Source organism: Oppia nitens, unplaced genomic scaffold (assembly GCF_028296485.1).
Source record: "Oppia nitens isolate AA-2021 unplaced genomic scaffold, nextdenovo-longstitch-racon4-pilon3 scaffold27_pilon_pilon_pilon, whole genome shotgun sequence".
Taxonomy (NCBI): Eukaryota; Metazoa; Arthropoda; class Arachnida; order Sarcoptiformes; family Oppiidae; genus Oppia; species Oppia nitens.
The window spans coordinates 1,953,897-1,971,909 of NW_026533207.1; the positions used below are offsets into that span (position 1 = coordinate 1,953,897).

Sequence of the window (18,013 nt, forward strand, 5' to 3'; positions counted from 1 at the left end):
TCATATTATGTAAATTAAAACTGTAATAAAAAAAAATTTTAATACACTAAAATTTTTTATCATGTTTAATACTTTTTAATTAAATTCGTTTATATATATATAAAAAAATATTACTTTAAAAAAACTTAGTATTTTATATTAAGTTACAATTACAAAAAAATATATGTAAAGTTTTTTTTATTAAATAATAAATAGACTAAATAAATATTAATTTATGAAATTTAAGTAATAAAAAGAAATTTAAGTATTTTTTAAAAATTTTATTAAAATTATAACTGTTTTATAAAATATCTATTGATTCAATTATAGTTAATATTTAACTTTCATTAAACTATTATTTAAATAATTGTTAAAAAAATGTTTTGTTTGATAACAATATGTAAGTATTTTTAACTTTATTATTACAATTTAGTTAAATTTGTATCAATATATCATAAAATTAACATAAAAAACAAATAATTTTAAAAAAATAAAGTTATAATCGGTGTTTGCAATGTTGTTGTGTTTGGCCTACAAATCGGTGATTATCCGGACATTACTAATACTACTGACTGTGGTATCGGTCGTGAGTCGCAACTGATGACCGACCGGTGCTTTGAATGGCACAGTAGTCGTGATTTAATGAACACTTCCTCCTCCTTGTCCTCAATAGTCAACGGAAGGGACGCAAAGAGGGCTGAATTGCCATATATTGTATACATCGAGGAGTGGAAAGACAACAAACTCAGGTATTTTGACTTTTTAAATATATATATATATATAYAGTATATATCTATTGTATTAATAACTCTCTCTCTCTCTCTCTCTCTCTCTCTCTCTCTCTCTCTCTCTCTCTCTCTCTCTCTCTCTCTCTCTCTCTCTCTCTCTCTCTCTCTCTCTCTCTCTCWCTCACTCACTTTAAATATGTATATATAATCTGATATTTTATATAAATCCAGTGCTMGATGTACGGGAACTGTACTCAACCAGCACTGGATACTGACTGCTGCCCACTGTTTTGATGAGAGAKCCGACTCTACATATAATATATATGCGGGACTTACAGATATTAGATATCCGGGCATTGAATATGGTATCAATAAAATCATTGAACACGAAAACTATTGGCAATCAGAGGAAGACGACATAGCATTGATTAATGTGAAAATACCGATGAATTTCAGTGCAAACAATGGTTACTATTATCGGCAGATAAACGGTATTTGTTTGCCGACTATCGATCACAACAACACTGACTACGAGTACGCCGTAATCGCCGGTTTTGGTCGGACTGCCGGACATGAATGGAGAGATCAGTTACAAATGGGTTGGGTTCGCATCGATCCTATTGATCCAAACGATCCAAATGTTTTATATGCCGTCACATATCCGGAACCGCCTAACGGTTCTCAAGTTTGCAATGTATAGTATTGTTSAAAATTATATATTTAATACATTTGTTAATTATAATGTTTGTTTGTTTGGTATGTATTGGTTGGTTGGTTGGATTTTTAAGGGTGATTCCGGTGGTCCACTAATTCAGTATACAAACGGTAGGGCTGTCCTAATAGGTGTAACCGTTAGAACTATACTACAATTTGGATTATGTATTACATATGAGTCGAAACTTATGGATTTTACCAGAATTGCCACAAAAGTCGATTGGATTATCCATATAATAAAAAATACAACAAATAATTAAATTTAAATTTATTTATCAAATATTACTATTTTTTAAAACTAATTTTAGTTAAGATAGAGTTAATATTATAACTCTATATAGTTTTAATAGTTTATTTTAGTTTTACATTTATTAAATAATAAATTCTTCTAATCTAATGTTTTATAAATCAAACATTTAATAAACTATACTTTTAAAAAAACACAAAATTATTAAATTGAAATTATCGTAAATTCATAAAATAAATGTTAAACCAAATAAAAAATAATAATTAATTTAATTTTTAAAAAAATTAAAGCAAATCAGGACTAAATTGCTATAAATTGTAAATACATTGATGAGTGGGAATGACAACAAAATTAAGTATTTTGACTATTTTTATATACATATACTATATATATATATAGTAATAATCTATAATTTAATATATAAATCCAAATCTAGGTGTACGGGAACTGTACTAAACCAGCACTGGATACTGACTGCTGACCACTGTTTTGATAATTGTGCCGACTGTAGATATAAAATATTATATATGCGGGACTTATATAGATATTATAGATATCCGGGTATTGATTATGGTATCAATAAAGTCAATTCAATACGAAAACTATTGGCAATCATTAGATCTGAWTAATGTGAAAATAGCAATGAATTTCAAAYATTATATATATATATAAATTATTATAATATAAATTAATTTAAACATAATGTGTTTAAATSTGTTAAAATTACTCGATACTAACATTTAATTAATAAATAACTGATATATATTTAATACACAGTTAGTATAAAATCATAAGTTTTTTTCAAAAATAAATAAATAAATATTACTAAATAATAATAATTTTTCTAATTAATATTAAAAATGTTGTTTAATGTATATATATATAAATTAATTTAAACATAATTTGTTAAAATTACCGGGTACAAACATTTAATTAATTAATAAATAACTTATATTTATTCAATTACATTGTTAATATAAAATCATAAGTTTTTTTTGGAAAAAAATAAATAAATATTACTAAATAATAATATTTTTAAATAATTAATATCAAAAATGTTATTTAAATTAAAAGTTTAATTAAACGACATTTTTTTAATTAATTTATTGTCTCAATTACCTTAATGATGCCGATATTTTTAAATAATTAATTATTGAATAATTAGTTATTTTAATTATTAAAAAAAATCTCCACATAATCATCTTAGTAATAGTACAACTTTTAGATAATAATTATTTTTTTTAATTTCAAATTTATTGATTATAGATTATTTTACAATTATTGTTATTATTTTTATTTAATGAAATTATATGATTTATTTTTAAAATATTAGTTTTTTTGTTTATTTAGACAATTATATATATATATTATATATATATATATATATAACATGAAGCAGTCATTGAAATCAATGGATAATATGATGATTACTCTAGTAGTAGTAGTAGTAGTAGTAGTAGTAGTAGTAATCATTATACTGGACATGTCGTTAATGTGGTCACCTGTAGACGGTTTTCACCATCACCTTAGCCGGAGCCGCGGCCGCGGTCTCCGCCATCATCTGCACCGCCGTTGCCAACAGGACTGGCAATGCGATCGACTATTTTATTGCGATCGCATATATGATATTTGTTTGCTATCGGAGGACAACAATAATGATGATAATTATGAAAACAATGATAACAAATATATTAAAAATTATAATCCTTGGCGTCCTATGGGTTAAACCCTATTTTGGACTAAAATAAATCAATCAATAGTTATATACAGTATATATATATATAATAAATAATAAAAAATAGTCTGTATAATTATGCTATTTGCAATATATATAAATTATAAATATTATAAATTAAAATTATTAAATTAAAATAAATATGAAATATATTATTTATTTTATGATCTGATTTTTCATAAACTATTAAAACAATAAAATCAATACTTGTTTTTCAATACAATTTTTTTATTTAAAAAGTAGATTTTTAATTTGTTGTAATCATGTTATTTACTAATAAAAATAAACTTACTTAATAACAGATATGTTGTTTATTTTTGTTATTAGTGTTATATGTTTAGTATAAATATTGATAAAACATAATATTTTATATTTATAAATTAATATACTGAAATATATGTATATAATTTTATTGTTTTTTTTGGCTAATTCAGTATATATATATATATATATACTGTATATACTATACAACATTAGTTTTATAACATTTTCTAAATAAATATATATATATATATACATCCGTAATCTATTGTTAAATAAACTATACTTTAAAAATAATTTAATATATAAATACAAATCTAGGTGTACGGGAACTGTACTCAACCAGCACTGGATACTGACTGYTGTCCACTGTTTTGATAACTATGACGACTGTTGATATAAAATATATGCGGGAATTATATAGATATTATAGATATCCGGRCATTGATTATGGTATCAATAAAGTCAATTCAATACGAAAACTATTGGCAATCAATATCTCTGATTAATGTGAAGATAGCAATGAATTTCAAACGTGATATATATTTATATAAATTATTATATAATAAATTAATTTAAACTAAATGTGTTAAAATTACCCGGTACTAACATTTAATTAAATAAATAAATAACTGATATATATTCAATTACACAGTTAGTATAAAATCACAAGTTTTTTTATTGAAAAAAATAAAAAAAATATTAAAAATGTTGTTTAAATTAAAAGTTTAATAAAACGACATTTTTTTAATCAATTTATTGTCTTATGATACCGTATTTTTATTTAATTAATTATTGAATTATTAGTTATTTTGATTAAAAAACAAAAAATCTCCACATAATCATTTTATTAATAGAATATTATATATATATTTTTTTGATAAATATAACAAAAAAAGACAACTTTTAAATAATAAGTAATTTTTTTTTAAATTTATTGATTATAGATTATTTTATTATTATTATTGTTATTATTATTTAAATGAAATTATATGATTTATTTTTAAAATATTAGTTTTTTGTTTATTTAGACAATAATATATATTTTATATATATATACAATATAATATATATAACATGAAGCAGTCATTGAAATCAATGGATACTATGATGTTTACTCTAGTAGTAGTAATCATTATACTGGACATGTCGTTAATGTGGKCACCTGTAGACGGTTTTCACCATCACCTTAGCCGCAGCCGCGGCCGCGGTCTCCGCCATCATCTGCACCGCCGTTGCCAACAGGACTGGCAATGCGGTCGACTATTTTATTGCGATCGCATATATGATATTTGTTTGCTATCGGAGGACAACAATAATGATGATAATTATGATAATTATGAAAACAATTATAACAAACGTATTAACAATTATAATCTTTGGCATCCTATGCGCTAAACCCTATTATGGACTAAAATAAATCAATCAATAGTAATATACGGTATATATGTATAATAAATAATTTATTTATTTATTTATTATTAAAAAAATAGTCTGTATAATTATGCTATTTGCAATATATAAATTATAATTATTATAAATTAAAATTATCAATATGAAATATATTATTTATTTTATGATCTGATTTTTTATAATACAAATATAAACTATTATAACAATAATATCAATACTTTGTTTTTTAAAAAAGTAGATTTTTAATTTGTTGTAATCATGTTATTTACTAATAAAAATAAACTTACTTAATAACAGCTATTTTTTATTAGTGTTATATGTTTAGTATAAATATTGATAAAACATAATTTTTTATATTTATACATTAATATACTGATATATATATATATATATATATATATACCAGTATATATATAATTTAATAGTTTTTTTTGGCTAACTCAGTATATATATACTATTGATATACAACATTAACATTTTTAGTTGTATAACATTTTCTAATATGTAATGTTATTTTATTGATGTTAGTGAATGTTTAAAATATTATTAATTGTATTTAATATATTTTTATATATATATATTTTTGGATAAGTGTTATGAGATAAAATTATCTCAAATTAGATCAAATATTTAAAGTACTTTAAACAAAATTTCAATTTTTTAAATTAATAATAATAATAATACATTTAATAAATATGTCTATCAATTATTCTGGCTACTATTATATTATCAAGTTTTTAAAATACAGCGGCAATGGTCACTATAGGATTGCCAATAATTCAAAACATCAGCAAAAATGTCACCAAAAATTAAAAATCTTATTAAATTATTTATTCATATTTTATATAATAATTTTATGTTTTATTAGTTTATTCAATAGTTTTAAATCTGTGTTCAAATCCCAGATACTTATCGACATTCATCTGCTATCCTATTCAATGATTTTTATTAAGACACTGATTGGCAGCTTATTATTGTTGATAAATGGCAAACAAATATATCAACTTTTATGGTCAGTTCATATTAGACATGTTAGACAAAAAATAGATGATAAGGGCTGGTTAGCTGCCATTGTAATTATTGTCGTACACTTGACAATTGTGGCGGTAATGGAAATGCTAGCAATTGTCATTGATGTTTGGATTAATGACCACCAACTAATCCAATGTCTATTAGTTAGACTTATTTATTTGCCACTAGACAATGCTAGATTTATTACCATAACAATTATTGGCTATATTAATCTAATGGTATCAGCTGATATAAAACATACATACATTTAAAATGCATACAACTATCGATAAAATAAGTCAACTGGCCTATCAATTGCATCAGCTTAAATTGATCATGCAACAATTAAATAGTCTATTATGGTTAGACATTGTGAGCATGATAATTTGCTGTACAATTGAATGTGCCTGTTCAATTTGTCTAATAATTGTATCAAAATTTCAACTTTGGCACGTATTTATACAATTATTAGTAAAGGGATTGATAACATTGGTGGCATTGGTTTATATTGGGTCACTAAACTACCGGGCCTTTACATACGGTATTGATGACCTGGAAAATCGCTTTATCAAAGACAGTGGTTATTTAGGTGTCGCCGAAACACGTAAACAGTATCGACGGGCGTTTGATATCATAAATCGTTTGAAACAATCGTCAAACGATATGTACATCAGTCCGGTAGACAATAGGCGGACACTGGTATCGCATATGGCTTTCAGTATAATCAACATTATTATCACATTATCAATAGTTTTTATAAAATATGAGACAACATAAATAGCAATACATTTAAAAAAAATAGTTATTATTATTAATATTATTAAGTATTGGATAATACTATAAGTTATAGTCTTATAAGTGTAAAAATATTTATCTTATTTTTGTTGTTGGAATTAATTAAATTAATTAAATTAATAAATTCTTTGAAATAAAAAAATATATATATTTATATAATTTATTGTTTCATAAATTTAAAAAAAACTAAAAACAAAATCAATGAATTGAAATTATTAATTTGTAAATTTCATAGAAAAAAATATAATATAAATGTAAAWTTATTTAWTTATTTTTTACATATATATATATATATATCACTAATTATTAATTGTACAGTAATTTTAATAATCATTATTTGGATGACTATCGAGAAAGCTYTGGACAACAGTTTTATCTAAACAAACGACAATCACTTCTCCGCCGTCGCAGCCCTTCTTCGACTTCATTAGTCTATGATCTTTGACTGTCACTGATCTGTGCTCTGAGTACTACTGACTACTGACTACTACTACTACTACTACTACTACTACTACTACTACTACTACTACTACTACTACTACTTTGAAATTAAATAAATAATTTTTTTTATTAAATTTATTATTTAAATATTTATAAAATGTATTTTATTACATAGTATTTGTTAAGATTGAGTAACAAAAACACAAATATATTTTTAAGTTTATTATTAAATAATTTAAAAAAACATATAAAATATCAATTTATGAAATTTAAGTATTTTATGAAAATCATATTAAAATAAAATTGTTTTATAAAAACTACATATTTATTCAATTTTAAATAATATTAATATTTAAATTTCTAATTAAAACTTTTAATGTTTGGATAATTGTTAAAAATGTTTTGTTTGATAGTGTTGTGTAAGTAAACTATTATTACAATTATTATATATTTATAATAAAATTAACACAAAAAAAATAATTATAAAAACTTTTAAAGTCTTTATCAGTGTTTGCAATGTTGTTGATGTTGTTGTGTTTGGCCTACAAATCGGTGATTATCCGGACATTACTAACACTACTGACTGTGGTATCGGTCGTGAGTCGCAAGTGATGACCGACCGGTGCTTTGAATGGCACAGTAGTCGTGATTTAATGGACACTTCCTCAATAGTCAACGGAAGGGACGCAAAGAGGGCTGAATTACCATATATTGTATACATCGAGGAGTGGAGAGACAACAAACTCAGGTATTTTGACTTTTTAAATATATATATATATATATATATATACATGTATATTTTGTATGAATAACTCTCTGGGTGGTTGGTTGGTTGGTTGGTTGGGTGGGTGGGTTGGTGGGTGAGTATAAATCTAGGATAATCTCCAGTAAGGATAAGATAGCTTTATCATATCTCAGCCCCACCACAACCTACCGCCATCCCCTAATAGCGCCTCCAGATCCAACATTGAACATATATATATAGAAATTTATGTTATACTATACTATACTACAGTTCCAGGTGTACGGGTTCGGTACTCAACCGTAATTGGATCGTTACGGCCGGTCATTGTATGGAATATTGTTTGCCGGATGTTTGCAATTGGAAAGTATATCCGGGAATTGTGGACATCAATGATAAAGGAGACGACTATGGAGTCAAACGATTTATAATACATGAAAACTATACGAATCGGGTTAGCGATGACAACGATATTGCATTAATACAAGTCATGAAACCAATGAATTTTACGGCAAAAAGTGGTCAATACTATCGGCACATAAATTCTATTTGTTTGCCGCAAATTGGTCGCAACAACACCGGCGGCGGCTATAAGTATGCATTGATTGCCGGCTTTGGTTTAATAGCTAAAGAAGATAAGTATTACTTAATCGATGATCACATCCAACCTAATCGGCTACAAATGGGTTGGACTCGGGTATTGCCGGTCAAACCGAATGATAATCCCAATCACTTGACGGTCAATGTCTTTCCATTTCCCGGCGGTTCCCATATTTGCAATGTGAGTGAGTGAGTGTTTGAGTGGTGTTTATATATTTTTAAACTAAAATATGAATTAAAAATTATTTTATAATCAATTAATTTAAATTATAGGGCGATTCTGGTGGTCCACTCATAGAATATATCAACGGTAGGGCTGTCCTAATAGGTGTGGCGTCCAGTACTAGGCTATATAAAGTTACTTATAAGTGTGTATTAGAGGAACAGGTGAATATGACATTCATCAAAGTTTTAACAAAAATTAATTGGATTAAACAACAAATTAATGGATAGTTTCAGAGAAAGAGAGAGAGAGAGAGAGAGAGAGAGAGAGAGAGAGAGAGAGAGATTTAATACAATATTAAAATACGGGAAAAATGTTAATTCAATAAATAATTTAATTTGTTTACTATTAGCAATAATATATTATAAAATACAGTTTAATTTACTATTTACTATTATTATTATTATTATTTTAAATACTACTACTGCTGCTGCCACTACCACCACTACCACCACTACCACCACTACCACCACTACCACCACTACCACCACTACCACCACTACCACCACTACCACCACTACCACCACTACCACCACTACCACCACTACCACCACTACCACCACTACCACCACTACTAGATTTAGTTGCCTGACACATATAGTGTTAGTACAGTGTAATAATTAATTACTATATACAGTATAAAAATAATATATCATAACCCCCCCCCCCCACCCACAAATAAATACATTTTATTTTTTGTTTTGTCAGAATAAAAGATAAATTTTAATAGAATTTTTAAAATATTTTTGTTTGTTTGAATAAAAGTTAAATTTAAATAAAATTGTAAAATTAGTTTTGTTGTAAAATATTACAATAAATATTATAACATATTTCCAAATAATTACTGATAATAATCAGATGATTAGTTATCAATTAATTAATTAATTATTTAATAGTTATATAAATATAATAGTATACTATAATCTATATACAGTATAAGTATAAATTTATTATTGTATAACTTTTAAATGTATTTTTATAATTTTTATAGTATTTTTGTGATTACATTATACACATCATTTGTATTAAAATATATATATATATAACTTATTTTAATAATACATGTATTATAATTATAAATAAAAATATTGTGTTTGAAATAAATATTTTTAATAAAACAAATTTTTTAAATATATTTTACTTGTGAATCAAAGTGTAAATGAAATGTTTTTAAAATATTTTTTTATTGACAAATTTAAAACATCAAATTTACATTATTTTAGGAAAATTATTTTTTTACTATAGATATGAAACTGAATTTTATATTTTTGTTATTGAAAATATTGTTTTTAAAAAAATGTAATTTATTAGTGTAGTATATTTTAATTTCATCTACTTTATAAAATATAATACTTATTTAAATACTGTATAATGTATTTATATAATATTTGTATTTTTTTAAAAAAATAAATTATATAAATATTTATATATTTATGATATATTAATATTAATTTAGACATCAATATCATCATCGACTCAATTAACATCATCGGAGACACATTGATACGGCCATCACTCGGACGATGATGTCGTATGGAAATTGGCCACTGATTGCCTAAAAACTGATTTTATTGACCAGTTTTATTGGTTTAAGTGGCCAGTGGTTTATGTTATATATATATATATATATATATATATATATATAGTATAAGTTAGGCTATAATATACAACAATTAATGTTGAATATGATATTTTCTGTTATTCAAAAATTTTCATATTATATATTGTTTACTTATAAAACTGTTTTTTGGTTAAAGGAATCAAATATATGTAATATATATATATATATATTATGTATTAATTCTGTATTTAATTAACAGATTATCAACTTTTCTAACTAAATAATTTAAAAAATCATTGACTAATTACATAATAAAAATAATAATTATTTTTATATAATTTTTATTATTAAAATCATGATAATTAATTTAAAATGAATAAATGTTTGATGTAAAAATTATTTTTATAATTATCAATTAAAAATTGCTAATTAAATATATTTATTAAGATAACATTTAGCTATTGATTGAAATATGTATTATATTTCTAGATATTAAAATAATATAGAAAATAAATAATTTCGTTATGTTTATTATTTTACTTAATTGTTTATATTAAATTACAATTACAAAAATATATTTAAAGTTTTTTATTTAATAATAAAAAACACTTATTAAATAACAATTTCTGAAATTTAAGTATTTTTAAGAAATTTTATTATAATTATAACAGTTTTAAAAACTATCTATTGATTGAATTATAGTTTAATATTTAACTTTTATTAAACTGTTATTTAAATAATTGTCAAAAAAAATGTTTTGTTTGATAGCATTGATGTGTAAGTATTGTTAAGTTTATTATTACAATTTAGTTGTATTTATATCAATATATCATAAAATTAACACAAAAAACAAATAATTTAAGTTATAATCGGTGTTTGCAATGTTGTTGATGTTGTTGTTGTGTTTGGCCTACAAATCGGTGATTATCCGGACATTATTAATACTACTGACTGTGGTATCGGTCGTGAGTCGCAAGTGATGACCGACCGGTGCTTTGAATGGCACAGTAGTCGTGATTTAATGAACACTTCCTCCTCCTTGTCCTCAATAGTCAACGGAAGGGACGCAAAGAGGGCTGAATTGCCATATATTGTATACATCGAGGAGTGGATAGACAACGAAATTAAGTATTTCGACTATTTATATATAATATATACTGTATATTAATAACTAACTTATAATAATAATATCTTGACTTAAATCTCTCTCTCTCTCTCTCTCTCTCTCTCTCTCTCTCTCTCTCTCTCTCTCTCTCTCTGACTATAAATATATATATATATAATGATATTTTATATAAATCCAGTGGTCGTTGTACGGGAACTGTACTCAACCAGCACTGGATACTGACTGCTGCCCACTGTTATAATGACTGTGACAGTTGTTTATATAAAATATATGCGGGAATTATAGATATTAGATATCCGGGCATTGATTATGGTATCAATAGAGTCATTGTTCACGAAAACAATTCACGAGTCAATGACTTAGCACTGATTAATGTGAAAATACCGATGAATTTCAGTGCAAACAATGGTTTTTATCGGCAGATAAACGGTATTTGTTTGCCGACTATCGATCAAAACAATACCGACTACGAGTACGCCGTAATCGCCGGTTTTGGTTTGACTGCCGGAGATGAAAGGAAATCTGAGTTACAAATGGGTTGGATTCGCATCAATCCTATTGATCCAAACGATCCAAATGTTTTATATGCCGTCACATATCCGGAACCGCCTAACGGCACACATCTTTGCAATGTATGTATTATTTCGACAATTATTATATATACTACCGTATGTACGCGCATAAAGCCCCCACTAACAGGTTTTTTAAGTTATAAAAATCAACTTTTAGTATGGTGCTGTAACTCACATATACCCCCCTATACTGGGGCTATATTTGAAGTCGTGGAGTTAGGAAACGATAGGAGGGGGGGATAGTTCAACATAATGTTGCATTTTAGACATTCAATAACTTCAATAGTGGGGGCTATTTGTGAATTCATTAAATCTCCAACTTTTGATGTGTGGCCGTAACTCACATATAGTCCCATAGTTTTATACATTTAGCTCCGGATGCCATAAGGTGGGAGGGGGTCTATATGCGCGTACGGACGGTAATATGAACAAAAAAAATGTTTGTTTGTATATATGTATGTTAGGGTGATTCCGGTGGTCCACTAATACAGTATACAAACGGTAGGGCTGTCCTAATAGGAGTCGCTGTTAGAGTTAACGGAATATTTGGATTATGTAATCAATATAATAGGATTGAAATGGATTTCATCAGAGTTGCCACAAAAATCAATTGGATTATAGATATAATCAAAAAATACAACAAATAAATAATTAATTAAAATATTATTTCACAATTTTTTTAATTGTTTTAATAGTTTATTATTAAAAAATAATTTTATTATTAGAATTTACCTAAAAGTTAAATATTATAGTTATGAATCATAACTTATGATTAAATACCGGACTATTAGTATATCATTTATAACTATTAGATCAATTAAAATAAGTCGATTAAAATCAAGATAATTAATTTAAATCAATAAATAATTAATAAGTAAAAATAATAATTTTTATAATTATTTAATTAAATATTGTTAAATAAATATTTTCATTAATATAATATTTTAACTATTGATTGAAATATGTATTATATTTCTAGATATTAAAATAATGTAGAAAATATAAATCAAATATATGTAATATATATATATATATATATATATATATATTATGTATTAATTCTGTATTTAATTAACAGATTATCAACTTTTCTAACTAAATAATTTAAAAAATCATTGACTAATTACATAATAAAAATAATAATTATTTTTATATAATTTTTATTATTAAAATCATGATAATTAATTTAAAATGAATAAATGTTTGATGTAAAAATTATTTTTATAATTATCAATTAAAAATTGCTAATTAAATATATTTATTAAGAAAACATTTAGATATTAATTGAAATATGTATTATATTACTAGATATTAAAATAATTTATAAATTAAATAAATTAATTTTTTATATCTATTATTAAACTTAGTTGTTTATATTAAGTTACAATTACAAATATATATGTAAAGTTTTTTATTTAATAATAAAAAAGACATATTAAATAACAATTTATGAAATTTAAGTATTTTTAAGAAATTTAATTATAATTATAACTGTTTTATAAACTATCTATTGATTCAATTATAGTTAATAATTTAACTTTTATTAAACTGTTATTTAAATAATTGTCAAAAAAAATGTTTTGTTTGATAGCATTGATGTGTAAGTATTGTTAAGTTTATTATTACAATTTAGTTGTATTTATATCAATATATCATAAAATTAACACAAAAAACAAATAATTTAAAAAAAAATTTAAGTTATAATCGGTGTTTGCAATGTTGTTGATGTTGTTGTTGGCCTACAAATCGGTGATTATCCGGACATTATTAATACTACTGACTGTGGTATCGGTCGAGAGTCGCAACTGATGACCGACCGGTGCTTTGAATGGCACAGTAGTCGTGATTTAATGAACACTTCCTCCTCCTTGTCCTCAATAGTCAACGGAAGGGACGCAAAGAGGGCTGAATTGCCATATATTGTATACATTGAGAAATGGAAAGACAACGACAAGTATTTCGACTATTTTTATATATTAATAGATAATTTATAACTAATTATTATTATTATTATTAATAACTTCACTTAACTCTCTCTCTCTCTCTCTCTGACTATATATATATATAATCTGATATTTTATATAAATCCAGTACTCGATGTACGGGAACTGTACTCAACCAGCACTGGATACTGACTGCTGCCCACTGTTATGAGGAATGTGACAATTGTTTATATAAAATATATGCGGGAATTATAGATATTAGATATCCGGGCATTGATTATGGTATCAATAGAGTCATTGTTCACGAAAACAATTCAGCTGTCAATGACTTAGCACTGATTAATGTGAAAATACCGATGAATTTCAGTACAAACAATGGTTACTATTATCGGCAGATAAACGGTATTTGTTTGCCGACTATCGATCAAAACAATACCGACTACGAGTACGCCGTAATCGCCGGTTTTGGTTTGACTGCCGGACATGAAAGGAAATCTGAGTTACAAATGGGTTGGATTCGCATAAACCCTATTAACCCAAACGATCCAAACATGTTATATGCCGTCACATATCCGGAACCGCCTAACGGCTCACATCTATGCAATGTATGTATTGTTTTGACAATTATTATTTATATATTATTAAGGGTTAAGCAAGTTTTTTTTTTGGATTTTAGGGAGGGGGGTCTTTAGGAGGTAAAATGACAAAAATCTTAGAGGTGTAGTGTGGTGTAGATCTCAAAAAAAATTCTTCAAATTTTTAAATATTCCCATATAAATTCCTTAAAATTTCCTAAATTCCCACGAAAATAGGTAAATTTCTCTATAATTAATAAAAACTTAAATTTTAACTAAAATTTTAAAAATAAAATTAGATTTAGTTAAAATTTTGAAATACTTATAAAAATAACAATAAGATAATTATTTTTAAACAATATTCTACTTATAACATTAATTTTATTAATAAAAATTAATGCTAAAGTTAGTTACAAATTTTTATTTTTTAAATATTATTTTTATATAAATATTGACTCAATACTAATTATTTAACTTAATTTTAGTTAAAGTTTTAATTAAAATTATTATAAAATTACATTAATACAACTAAGATTTCAAAAATTTTTAATAAAATCTTAATCATATACTTTGATATTTATATATATTTTATATGCTTATCATATGTTTTACTAACTTTATTTTTTTTAAAATTCTATTTAAATTTTAATACCATTACTGTCTTAATACAAATAGTTAATTTTTAAATTAAAATTTTATATTTTAACGTAATTTTAGCTATTTTTTCTTATTTTTAATTAATAATTTCATTCATATAAGTTATAAATACATAATAACATATAATAAAATATTATCATTTAAATTGAATTTTTTTGTAAAACTTTATGGGGAGGGGAGGGGAGGGGTTCAAAGGACTATATTTTCCATTTGGTTAATAAAGTTTGGGCTGTAAAATACTAAAATTTCGATCTTAGAGGGGGTATTTTAGCTTTACCTCCTATCCCCTTGCTTGACCCTGATATTAATATCTAAAAAAACGTTTGTTTGTATGGTTGGTTGGTTAGGGTGATTCTGGTGGTCCAATAATACAGTATACAAACGGTAGGGCTGTCCTAATAGGAGTCACTGTTAGAGGTAACGGAATATTTGGATTATGTATAACAGATGAACCAATGAAAATGCAATTCATAAGAGTTGCCACAAAAATCAATTGGATTATCGATATAATCAAAAAATACAACAAATAAATAATTAATTAAAATATTAATTCACAAATAGCTTATTATTAAGGAAAACAAATTATTATTAGAATTTACCTAAAAGTTAAATATTATAGTTATAATCAAATACCGGACTATTAGTATATCATTTATAACTATTAGTTCAATTAAAATCAAGATAGTTAATTTAAATTAATAAATAATTTTTATAATTATTTAATTAAAAATTGTTAAATAAATATTTTCATTAATATAATATTATAGCTATTGATTGAAATATGTATTATAATCTAGAAATTAAATAATTTCGTTTTTTTATTATTTTACTTAATTGTTTATATTAAATTACAATTACAAAAATATTTGTAAAGTTTTATATTTAATAATAAAAAAGACATTAGAAATCAATTTTCTGATTTTATTGGCCAGTTTTATTGGTTTAAGTTTTATTTTTTATATATATAGTATAAGTTAGGATATAATATACAACAATTAATGTTGAATATTATATTTTCAGTTATTCAAAAGTTTTCATATTATATATTATTTACTTATAAAACTGTTTTTTGGTTAAAGTAATCAAATATATATAATATATTATGTATTAATTCTGTATTTAATTAACATGTTATCAACTTTTCTAACTAAATAATTTAAAAATGAGTGACTGTTTACATAACAAAAATAATAATTATTTTTATATAAGTTTTATTATTAAAATCATGATAGTTAAGTTAAAATGAATAAATGTTTGATGTAAAAATTATTTTTATAATTATAAATTAAAAATTGTTAATTAAATATATTTATTAAGATAACATTTAGCTATTGATTGAAATATGTATTATATTACTAGATATTAAAATAAAATAAAATTAAAATAAATTTATTTCTTATATATTTATTATTAAACTTAATTGTTTATATTAAATTACAATTACAAAAATATATGTAAATTTTTTTTATTAAATAATAAAAAAGACATATTAAATAACAATTTATGAAATTTAAGTATTTTAAAGAAATTTTATTATAATTATAACTGTTTTAAAAACTATCTATTGATTGAATTATAGTTTAATATTTATCTTTCATTAAACTGTTAGTTAAATAAATGTCAAAAAAATGTTTTGTTTGATAGCATTGATGTGTAAGTATTGCTAAGTTTATTATTACAATTTAGTTGTATTTATATCAATATATTATAAAATTAACACAAAAAAAAATTAAAGTCTTGATCGGTGTTGTGTTTGGCCTACAAATCGGTGATTATCCGGACATTACTAATACTACTGACTGTGGTATCGGTCGTGAGTCGCAACTGATGACCGACCGGTGCTTTGAATGGCACAGTAGTCGTGATTTAATGAACACTTCCTCCTCCTTGTCCTCAATAGTCAACGGAAGGGACGCAAAGAGGGCTGAATTGCCATATATTGTATACATTGAGAAATGGAAAGACAACGACAAGTATTTCGACTATTTTTATATATTAATAGATAATTTATAACTAATTATTATTATTATTATTAATAACTTCAATTAAACATCTCTCTCTCTCTCTCTCTCTCTGACTATAAATATATATAATATATTATATATAATCTGATATTTTATATAAATCCAGTACTCGATGTACGGGAACTGTACTCAACCAGCACTGGATACTGACTGCTGCCCACTGTTATGAGGAATGTGACAATTGTTTATATAAAATATATGCGGGAATTATAGATATTAGATATCCGGGCATTGATTATGGTATCAATAAAGTCATTAAACACGAAAACAATTCAGATGTCAATGACTTAGCACTGATTAATGTGAAAATACCGATGAATTTCAGTGCAAACAATGGTTACTATTATCGGCAGATAAACGGTATTTGTTTGCCGACTATCGATCAAAACAATACCGACTACGAGTACGCCGTAATCGCCGGCTTTGGTTTGACTGCACATCTTGAAAGAAAATCTGAGTTACAAATGGGTTGGATTCGTATCAATCCTATTGACACCCAAAACGATCCAAACATGTTATATGCCGTCACATATCCGGAACCGCCTAACGGCACACATCTTTGCAATGTATGTATTGTTTCGACAATTATTATATATACTACCGTATGTACGCACATATAGCCCCCCCCTAACAGGTTTTTAAAGTTATAAAAATCAACTTTTAGTA

At 24.6% G+C, this 18,013-nt stretch overlaps 4 protein-coding genes across 4 annotated transcripts; all 4 read left to right on the forward strand.

Annotated features, from left to right (window-relative positions):
• Positions 1–366: 366 nt before the first annotated feature.
• Positions 367–2,124, forward strand: LOC128954451 (plasma kallikrein-like). Its single transcript, XM_054300031.1, has 5 exons — positions 367–379; positions 476–728; positions 939–1,401; positions 1,496–1,586; positions 2,105–2,124. The coding sequence occupies exons 2-5, from the start codon at positions 580–582 to the stop codon at positions 2,122–2,124; spliced, it is 723 nt and encodes a 240-aa protein (XP_054156006.1). The 5' UTR covers positions 367–379; positions 476–579.
• A 5,558-nt stretch (positions 2,125–7,682) lies between these two features.
• LOC128954480 (lectizyme-like) lies at positions 7,683–9,137 on the forward strand. The gene is made up of 4 exons (XM_054300062.1): positions 7,683–7,743; positions 7,823–8,072; positions 8,340–8,847; positions 8,940–9,137. Exons 1-4 carry the CDS (start codon positions 7,722–7,724, stop codon positions 9,117–9,119), a joined length of 960 nt encoding a protein of 319 aa, XP_054156037.1. The 5' UTR covers positions 7,683–7,721; the 3' UTR covers positions 9,120–9,137.
• A 2,292-nt stretch (positions 9,138–11,429) lies between these two features.
• On the forward strand, positions 11,430–14,815 carry LOC128954452 (uncharacterized). Its single transcript, XM_054300032.1, has 6 exons — positions 11,430–11,578; positions 11,755–12,208; positions 12,613–12,703; positions 13,847–14,102; positions 14,240–14,696; positions 14,768–14,815. The coding sequence occupies exons 1-6, from the start codon at positions 11,430–11,432 to the stop codon at positions 14,813–14,815; spliced, it is 1,455 nt and encodes a 484-aa protein (XP_054156007.1).
• A 2,129-nt stretch (positions 14,816–16,944) lies between these two features.
• On the forward strand, positions 16,945–17,792 carry LOC128954453 (serine protease 52-like). The gene is made up of 4 exons (XM_054300033.1): positions 16,945–16,976; positions 17,059–17,296; positions 17,454–17,625; positions 17,673–17,792. The coding sequence occupies exons 1-4, from the start codon at positions 16,952–16,954 to the stop codon at positions 17,790–17,792; spliced, it is 555 nt and encodes a 184-aa protein (XP_054156008.1). The 5' UTR covers positions 16,945–16,951.
• Positions 17,793–18,013: the final 221 nt, after the last annotated feature.